Source organism: Charadrius vociferus, unplaced genomic scaffold, assembly GCF_000708025.1.
Source record: "Charadrius vociferus isolate BGI_N301 unplaced genomic scaffold, ASM70802v2 scaffold377, whole genome shotgun sequence".
Classification (NCBI taxonomy): Eukaryota; Metazoa; Chordata; class Aves; order Charadriiformes; family Charadriidae; genus Charadrius; species Charadrius vociferus.
In genome coordinates this window covers 2,474,951-2,485,474 of record NW_009649456.1, presented here as the reverse complement: position 1 = coordinate 2,485,474, position 10,524 = coordinate 2,474,951, and the positions used below count along the sequence as shown (strand labels likewise).

Genomic DNA, 10,524 nt, shown 5'->3' with positions numbered 1-10,524 from the left:
GACAGACACATTTGGAGTTGATAAATGCTGTTTTCATCACAGATTTCATTCTTTTGGCTCAATTTTAGTTCACTCTATTTTGATTTTTTTCTTGTGTCTGGAGTAACTCAAGTACTAAGGAGCTCAAAGCTTGCTGTAGTAGATAAAATAGACTTTAGCGCAATGTATGTTCATCCATTAAAAGAAAAAAACTATTCAGTGTTCGTGTGTTAGTAACACCTGTATCAAATTGTGATAATTGTTCTATAGATATGTCTCCGCTTCAGTGAGTGTGCTGTCTTTAATCAAGTCTCCTTTTCATTTACGGTAAATGCCCTCTTCTCCATTTCAAATGAGCACTTAAGATAGACTGCTAGTCTTCTTCAAGGAAGCCTCTTACAGACCTACAGCTTACACATACTAACAATCTTAGGACACTGTGGTGGGTTTATGCTGGCTGGATGCCAGGTGCCCACCAAAGCCGCTCTACCACTCCTTTCCTCAACTGGACAGGGGAGAGAAGATATAACAAAAAGGCTTGTGGGTCGAGATAAGGACAGGGAGAGATCACTCACCAATTACACTCATGAGCAAAACAGACTCGACCTAGGGAAATTAGCTGAATTTATTACCAATCAAATCAGAGTAGGACAATGAGAAATAAAACCAAATCTTAAAACCACCTTTCCCCCACCCCTTCCTTCTTCCTGGGCTTACCTTTACTCCCAATTTTCTCTACCTACTCCCCCCCCGAGTGGTACCTGGGGGATGGGGAATGGGGGTTGCGGTCAATTCATCACATGTTGTCTCCACAGCTCCTTCTTCCTCGGGGTGAGGACTCCTCGCACTCTCCTCCTGCTCCAGAGCGGGGTCCCTCCCATGGGAGACAGTCCTCCACAAACTTCTCCAACACAAGTCCTTCCCATGAGCTGCAGTTCTCCATGAACTTCTCCAGCATGGGTCCTTTCCACAGGATGCAGTCCTTCAGGAACAGACTGGTACAGCATGGGTCCCCTACAGGGTCACAAGTCCTGCTAGCAAACATGCTCCAGCACGGGCTCCTATTTCCATGGGGCCACAGGTCCTGCCAGGAGCTTGCTCCAGTGCAGACTTCCCATGGGGTCACAGCCTCCTTCGGGCACATCCACCTGCTCTGGCACGGGGTGCTCCATGAGCTGCAGGTGGCTATCAACTCCACCGTTAACCTCTGTGGGTTGCAGGGTGACAGCCTGCCTCACCATGGTCTTCACCATGGGATGCAGGGGAATCTCTGCTCCGACATCTGGAGCACCTCCTCCCCTCCTTCTTTACTAACCTTGGTGTCATTAAAGAGAGCTGTTTCTCTCACATATTCTCACTCCTCTCTCCGGCTGCAATTACCCTTTTTTTTTTTTTCCTTCCTTTCTGAAATATGCTATCACAGAGGTATTACCACCATCGCTAATTGGCTCAGCTTTGGCCAGAAATGGGTCCATCCTGGAGGCAGGTGGCATTGGCTCTATCAGGCATGGGGAAGCTTCTACCATCTTCTCACAGAAGCCACCCCTGTAGCCCCTCCGCTACCAAAACCTCACCATGCAAACCCAATATAAATACATTTCACTTTATCTGCTGTTATGGAGCAGCATTTATTGTGTAAATGAAAGCCAGCCTAGGACAGCAGCAAATGAATGGTACAGAAAAGGTTGCTACTGGTGCAGCTGGGCTGGATGATTAATACAAAATAGAATACAAGTCGCTCAAGTTTTTTAGGACGCTGGTACCATATGTGCCAAGAAATGTAAGGCCAGACAACAAATACTGCTTTTTCACACAATTTATGTTGAACAGTCCTTTCAGATCTATACCAGAGCAGCTGCATTTTCTTCACTGGTTTCCATCATTTTGCAACTCGAGCTTCATAAGCTCATCCTCAAACTTTTGAATGTCTACCTGATGCTTCATTAGGAACTTCCCATTTAAATGGAAAACAGGTATGTCATATTTGTATTTATCATACCACACCGAGTTCTCTGGAAGGGTAATATCCACCTCCTGCAAAATAAACTGACAGAAAAGAAATATCTTAGTAACTAGTGGGCAATGAAAAACAATACCTGCTTGTCTTTTGATCAATATTTTTTTTCCAGAAATGCAGGGCTATTTTCTTGGTGCTTTTGGATTTATTATTCCATGTTGTAGACAACTGCCCATTTTGTGGGTACCAAATGTATGTAGTCACAATCCCTGGCTGTGTGTCCACAAAGGACTCTCTCTACTCCAGCATGATATGTTTCATCCTCTGCAGAACCACTCTCCTGTGAGCACCAACCACAACAAATATGCAGCTGGCAACACAACAGCTGCCCGTTAGGCAGCAGAGTGCAACACCTCTTAATGTTTCTGTTACATTTCTTCCTTCAAGAAAGAGATCGACACCTGGTTGAAGAACAGCAAACATTGCCATCACATATAGTTCAAATATTTGAAGCCCCACTTACTAATCCTTCCCAAATGATACCATTACCTGCCTCATAAAAGTTGCAAACTCCTCTGTTAGACAAGGCAGTAGTATTTACAAAAGTGGTGGTTTTAAAAACTATTGCGACAAGGTGTACATTGGTTTAGTTTGCCAATACTTATTTGAGCAGTATTGTTGCAAAATGCTTTTGGATAATGACTTTTATGGAAATCAGTGCTGAAATTGTTTTGAAGAGGTCACCCATGAAAGAATAACGGATGCAAATAAATCCCAGCAATTTTCTTTTACAAAGAAAGAATCCTGATTAACTCTTCTTTCTATATATAAAATGTATACAATATTGCAATACATTACCCTTCTCTTATATGGCTCAAGGACTTCTTTTGCTTCATCACATAGAGGGCATGGTTTCTGAAGGAAAATATTCAGACCAATGTAAAGCATACAGTAAAACGCACAGATCATTTGTACTGTAAAGTACACAGACAGCAGTGATCATTATTGTAAATGTGGGTTCCCTGCCCCGTACCACTGTGTCTTACTGCTTTCTAAATCTTTATCAGTGCAGCATGGATGAAAAGAAAATAAACTACTCAGCCACAAAATTTAATTATTTCTCATTTGCTGTTATTTTTCTCATGGTGCAAATTAACAGTTTTCAATGGCTCTTCTAAAGGCTGATTCAAGGACATGGTTTGGAAGGTCATGCACAGACCCCTTCTTTTGGTAAGCAGTAATGAATATTCAACACATTGCCATCACCAGCTGAAAACAACTGCAGGTACCACTCTTGACAGAATCATCTCCCTTGATAGAAGGGGAATGAGGAAGTCACATGAGTAATTTCTAATCTGTTTCAGATCAAGTCACTTGGTTCAGTTCAAATAGCAAAAGAAAGTGATTTAAGATAACCTGCCTGACTTTGCCTGAAAGGAATTAAGCATGATCCTCCAACCTGCAGAGCTGGGAGGACAGTAACCTCCATCAGGGAGAACTGGCAAACAGCTGTGGTGTTTTGACCTGTGATGGGGCCAACGAAAACCTCTCATTTTTGTAACCTCCCATGCCTTCCACTACAGTTATACAGGTGACTTCTGCTGACCATGCATCATGATCATTAGAGCAGTGCGAACCTGAAGTGACTAACATGAGGGCACATTGCTTCAGTGCTTGTAATGGCAGAATTTGGCCTATAATTCACATAGCAAAGTATACAGTGGTGAAAGTGATGGCTCTGTCCCTCTGCCACGAAATACCTCACACAGCTGGAAAAGACCTTCTCCTCTCCCTCCCACTTAAAGTCTTCCTAGGGTTGTTTAAACATGGAGTTAACCTGAAATAGCTACTTCTTATTTCCTGCATGTGAATTAATTTAGATCAAATACTCTACTTTTAATTTACATCTAATCTAAATTGTCCTTCCCACACAGACAAGTCCTTACACTCTGAAAACCTATGCAAGGTGCTAAAGGTCAACAGTACTGTGTTCTTGCTAGTTCTTGCTGCTTTTGCAGGGACTGATAAACCTGATATTGGTCACTGAAAGGAATGTCCCAGAATCCTGCACATCAGTTTTGTAACACTCCAGGCTTCTTACAGTTAAAGTGGGACATACTTGGTTCCCTTAAGCCTGCGGAGATTTTTCTAACATAACAGTCACATAAAAATATTTTGACAAATTAAGTTGACTCTTAGCAAAGAATAAGTTTTTACTCCTGCTCTGATGGCAAGCTTAAGCATTATGTGGTACTAGTAAGATTGGAACTAGTTTAAAATCAGGTAGTGAACTATTTCAACTAACAGTGAAATCTGTTTAAAAAAATCCTTTTATATTAGTACATATTCTTCAGGAGAACAGTGCAACAGTAGGCCTCTACCATGACTCGCTTTATGTTAATTTGTAATAGGGCTGCCTGGATAAAGCTGTCTTGAACAACTTTCTCTCTCAAGTATATTACAGTGGCAAAAGGGACTCCTACTGCTGAAGTAGTAAAAATCCCTTCCTAAAGTGACATGTGCTGTGCTGATACCTAGATCTGTTATATGATACACATGGTGGAAGGGACAGTTTTATTTCTATAGATAATTGACATTTATGCTGCATACTTAGACTGCAGTTTTGTGGTCATTTTAAGCTGGCACTGATACTGAAAGAAGCAGACCCATCTTCCTGTCACTGCTTCTTTTGTGCTGGCATAAGCACTCAAAACAGCTGCACAGTGGAGCTAGACAGGAGAATTGATCTGAGTTGATAGCAAACTTGCAAAAAAATAAGTATTTTTTTTTAACCTGCAGCAGTTGTTGCACAAATGCTTGTGTTGGCATAAAAAGAGCCTGCAAGGGGAAAACCATTTGGCAGTGCTAGCTTCTATCAGTTTGAAGTGGCTGCAGAAGTCATAGCTCCCTCCTGCCTTCTCCTCCTCTTTTCTTCTTATTGTTAAAAATAGGAAGGAAGTAAAAAGAAGTTAATGAGCATTAACTAGGAGTGCAGATTAGATTTATTTTAAAGTAGCCTGCATTTTGGTTTGCAATTGCCAGTGATATCAGACATGAAACAAGAGGCCACTTTACAGGACTACTTGAACTCTGCTATTAGAAAATTTGATTTCATAGTGTCTTACTAGTCAAAAATTTTAAGACAGGAATCATACAAAGAGCTTTTTTCCAATCATTAACCCAAAGGTAAGCTTGTTATTCCCTACCTTATCACATTTGGATTATGAAAGAGGTGATGATGAATCAGGCAGGGTGAGAGAGAGAGATGTAACTTTAGTTCTTCTTATAGCATGCATTGCTCTGATTAATAAACAGATGGTGACTTTTTATTTTTTAACCTATTCATATGTTACACAGTTTAAACATTCCTTTATGGCTAGGGATGGAATGAACAAACATTGTGCAGGAGGAGGAAATTATTTTAATCACATCCATCTCAACAAATACTGCCATACTGATGTCAACATTTTCAGCGCTTTGCATTTCTAATTATTCTCACCTTGAAGGCTACATCAACCATATAAATGCAGCATAGCCCACTGTGTGCCATACTGTCTAAAAGCACATAAGACCTCTGTATAAAACACAGGCTCTTAATGACAATTTATGGAAGGTGAATCCTATCCACTCATGACAGACAAAACTTTGCCTGCTTTTTACTCCTGTTAGCATTACACAGCCAATAAAGAAAAAGAGGGTAAAGCACAATCTACTTTCTCCTCATGTGCTACCAACTTTTTTCAGTCACACAGGTAGTGCTGAAATTAAGCATGAGTGCTTTGAAGGACCTACTTTGGCTGTTGATGCTTGTCCTGGGCACATTATGTATAACAACATATCTTTGTTCTCCATTTCCAGAATGAAACACTGGTAGTTAGAGAACAATTTTCAACCAGTAAATGGATCATAGTGTCACTGAGACAAAACTATCTTGAAATCTTCATTTGTTGGTTGTAACTACTTGCTTCCTACAATGAAAGTAGGACAGTGCTGTAAAGCCTAGTGTAAGGCACCCTCAAACTAAAATACCCAATACTACACAAATTTGAAGGGGACAAAAAGCATGGCCAAGCCATTTCATCTGGGATTCATGTATATCAAAGCTGATAAATACACAGTCTTGGCAAGCTTTATTCTGTAAACAACTTTTACCTTGGTGAATAGAGTCAACACTGGCTTATTTGCGCTGGCTGAACAGAGTTGTCTCCCCAGTGGGCTGGATGAATGTCCTGCTAGTTGCAGTGTTCTGCTCAGAAAAAAAAGCACCATTGTCCTGTTAAGGCAAAAACAAAATTGTTTTGGGTCAAGATACAGCTCATGAAATTTAATGTTAAGATAAATGTGATACTTCAATTGCAGTTCTAAAATATACACAATCAAACCATTTTCCCAGGATTTTTATGTTCACAGTTATCAACACATTAATCAGAAAAATTGTTTACTATGCAGCAGGCCAGAAACATCATGCAGCTCAAAAAGCGTAGTTCCATTTAAAAAAACAAACAAAACCCTACGTTTTCTTGCTGAAATGCCCCTTTTAAATTCCCTAACACAAATGCTGACATAAATGTATTACGCTGTTTCAACTGCATAGATGCCAGTAAGAATTACACGATATTAACAAAATGCAAAGTGCTGTGCTTTGAACCTCAGTAATCTTGCTGCAGTGCCTGACAATTCTACTTACTCAAAATTATTCCATCAAAAAACTAATCTGTACCTAACCAGAATATTAATATAATGCTTTCTGCAGTGAATAAAAAGCTGCAGCCAAAATGATTTTACTTGGTAGCATTAAAAGCATGCACATTGCCTTGAGTCTGTCCTGCAACAGCAAATTAATTGATGAAAGATGTTGATGGGTTTGTGATTTCTTTGGCAGAGTTTAAGTAAATATAATGTTGTAGAAGGGCCACATTGGAGCCTTGAAGTCACCTATTCATAATAACACTAATAACAACAGTGCTTCCTCCAAAGTTGTGTCTTAATGTGACCTTTACAAAGCATTTTAGGACTGAAAGGCAAAAACCAGAAGAAAAAAGGAGTCTGCAGGGAGAATTATCAGCAGACATGACACTTGACATCAGAATTTACGCCAGGAAATCAAGTTGCTTTTACATAAAGCCAAACTGCTTCTGTTCAGTTTTTGTTCAGACTGGCAGAGCACACTCTGCCATTGGTCATAGTCCTTGACAGCCACTGCATTGGTTTTACTTAGCCAGGAGGAGGAAACCTAATTGTCTGGGATTTTACATAATAAAAACAAAAATAAGCTTGGAACCTTTTGGAAAAACGCAAATCTCGACGACAGTAAATAGTCTCAGTCATACTTAGAAATTTTTACGTCCACAGTAAATAGGTACCCAGAATGGATGTGGTTTTGGCATAAAAAACTGCAGCATGTTCACATGCAAGATAAAAATGCCAAAACAAATAGTCTCCATTCTGCCAAGTTTTTAAATGAATGCTTTTGTTGCCAGGCTAGCAAGCCAAATTTTGTGCCTTCAAAACAAGGAAAATGTCCCCAAATTGTTCTGTGAACAGTAGAATGAATAAAGTCTAGATTTCCACGTATCTTATTCCCCCATATATCTGTACAAAATGGCTCTGGTTTACTCCTTTATACCCCCTTTTTTGATCTCTCTACCCTCTGGTAAATTTGAGTGCAGTCGACAACACCTACCAAAACATCAACTGAAGGGGAATGAATAAGACAATATCAGTACCTAAGCTTCAAGATTTCACAAAAAGAAATAAGGTAGCAGTGTCTTACTTCCTTACCAATTTTAAATAATTACAAGCAGCACTGTCTTTGGAATTCAGGAGCAAATCTTCATTAACCAGTACTACTACTGAAACAGGAGTCTGCTGTTTCCAGAATTAGCATAAAACTGGTTGAATGTTTTTATAAATAACCTAAGGAAAACAGAGTTCTGACTGTCAATTCATTCACCTATGTAGAATGATACTAAGGCCATACTGCAATGCCAGTTACAAAAAGACTCAAAGGACTAATCACAATTTATAAAATGATGCCAGTCTCTGTCCAGGCCCCAGTCATGCTCTGCTCTTCCATCACATAAAGCAGTCTGAGACATCTAGCCTTGAGGGAGGGTGAGATTCTGTCAGATGGCATCATGTTCACACAGTACAAACGATACAGCTTGAATTCCATACACTTCCAAAGCCCGCAGTTGCCAGACAGCATCATTAGCAAAGGGAGCAGTCAGACCTGCAGCATTTAACCTGGGCTAAAGCATGCTGCAACTTCAGCTTCACAGGATTGCAACTAAGGCTCCGCCCCCATAGAAATTTGCTTTTAAATCAGTAGAATTTACTAATCTTATTTTATTGGATTAAGTAAAAAAGTCATGGATAAAAACGAATAGCAGTAGTATTGCACAAACACTGAAGGGTTCTAATATTGTGAATGATTAAATACAGTTGCTATTGATCAGGAGCTGATGAAAGCAAATATCCAATCACTCATCAGGCAAATCTACTGCAGCAGCTCAATTTGTCTGAAGAGCATCCCAGAGCCATATGAGTGTTTGGTGCATGCACACTACCATGGTGTGAACAAATGGGTTTCCAACACTGGCCTGTGCTAAGCTGAGCAACATTTCTGGAATGCAGAGCTCTAGCCTCAGAGGTCACTGCCATGCCAGTTTCATCACTGACAAAAGGAAAGGAGTATCACACACATGCCCCACAGCATTCACGTCCTGCTCACATCTATATTGTATCTGTCTTTTGTTATGAAGAAACTAAAACACTAAAAGCACACACGAAATCTTTCAACATTATTATTCTTGAGCTCTCTTAGCCTACCCCAAAGTAATTATAAAGATCTGAGGAGCAAAATTAATACATAAATGTAAAGAAGGAAGCTTGCAAACTTCAGAACTTACCATCCCTTATACAACAACGCTACAGAGTGCTTTAACAAATGATGCTTGTAAGCGTGGACTTGGCCCATGCAGTATTTTGCAAAGCCAAATTGGACTCACTTCCTCTTAATAGAATTTCCATCACCTAATAAATCCTCATCTGCTGGAAAAATAAAATGTGACACTAAAACTAGCCATTATTTAGACAAGATAATTATCTGTATAAACCTTATCTTAGCACCAATCAAGGAAAGACAAGCATGGCTGATTTTTTCTCCAACTATGTACCTTTTAATAACGCTATATACTCCTAAATAATCGCAGCTTCAAGTCATCGATACGCTTTTGCTCTGTGGTTCTGAATGTTTTATATGCATCATTATCAATATATTCGGACAGGATTATGTTCTGTTTTCCATGGATCTGTATACATATAAATGAGGATAAAATTATTATGAACTTGCAGGCACATGTCTGTATACACTTTACATTCACGTAGTATTTGATTTTGTAACCCTAACCTGGGTTTGACAGAAGATGGGGATTACCTGGACAAATCACACCTCTTTCTGCAAGGTAACACTAACACATCAGGAACATGGAAAATACTACATTGAAAATGTCCTAGTCATTTCCTAGCTATTTGTCTCACAGAAACTTTGTCTATTAAACTGACTCCTACTCTCCATTTTATCCTCATTCTAGCATGACAAAGGAGCATCCACTAAAAGAGAATGGGAAAGCAAGCAGATGCAAATGTAAGATCACATGCTGATGGCCCAAGTCAGTGGTGGTTTACAACACTCTTCTTCTGTTGTCCCCCATTCAAAGCCAGCTATGATCATCAAGGAAAGCAAATTTGCAGGCAGTCTGCTCATGTCAGTTTGATTACTTAGGAGGGAAATCCTGAACAATAAAATAGGATGCCACAGCAACAGACCAAGGAGCATGCATGACTAGGGACACCAAATCCAGTAGCTGTTGAGAGCCCCACAAGGCTTTCAGAGGAGGCATGCAAAATACAGGAAAATCTTGAACTTTTTTTTGTAAATGAGTGTAACTCTAAAGGTCTTTAGGGAAGAATTGGGTTTTTACACCAACTCAAAATTCAAAAATGTCATCAGTAATACCACTTGTTTCTGTGAGGTAACGTTACGTATCAACCACTGTATATCTCTATCTATTGTCTCATCAAAACTGAGGTAATCTGGGGTAAATACCACAAACCCATTGCATTCCATCCCAGAAAAGATTAAGAGTATAATTTCATCCTAATATGGAACAAATATTGTTTAGCGATCCCTCCAGAGGTATCCATCCATTCTAGACTCTGGCCCAAGGCCCGTGCTCCGAATTTCAGACAATTTAAAAAACCATCCAATAGGCTGCTGTAATGGCCAGGAGACCATTTCTGAAGATTAAACAACTTGCATATACAATGGGCCATTGTCATAAAATAAAATTGTAGTAAGAGTTTAAAAGCCTGTTTTAAATATCTCCATTTGAAACCCTTTCAACCTATTCCCCCCCCCAAGGGCCGGGGGTGAGCCATGTCGGGTAAGAGGTCTTCCCATTATCTCCCGTAATCAGAAAGCCTTATTTCTTTTGATATTTTCTAAATGAGCAATGCCCTCTACACCCAAATTGAGTCAAAGCCCATTAACAGACAAGAGAGCGCCGGAGACCCGCCAGTGCTGT

General features: G+C 39.9%; 1 protein-coding gene across 1 annotated transcript; it reads right to left on the bottom strand.

Annotated features, from left to right (window-relative positions):
- Nucleotides 1–1,845: 1,845 nt before the first annotated feature.
- LOC104290594 (chromosome unknown open reading frame, human C5orf63) lies at nt 1,846–6,205 on the bottom strand. The gene is made up of 3 exons (XM_009889708.1): nt 6,089–6,205; nt 2,795–2,851; nt 1,846–2,025 (listed from the first exon to the last, which is right to left on the bottom strand). Exons 1-3 carry the CDS (start codon nt 6,203–6,205, stop codon nt 1,846–1,848), a joined length of 354 nt encoding a protein of 117 aa, XP_009888010.1.
- Nucleotides 6,206–10,524: the final 4,319 nt, after the last annotated feature.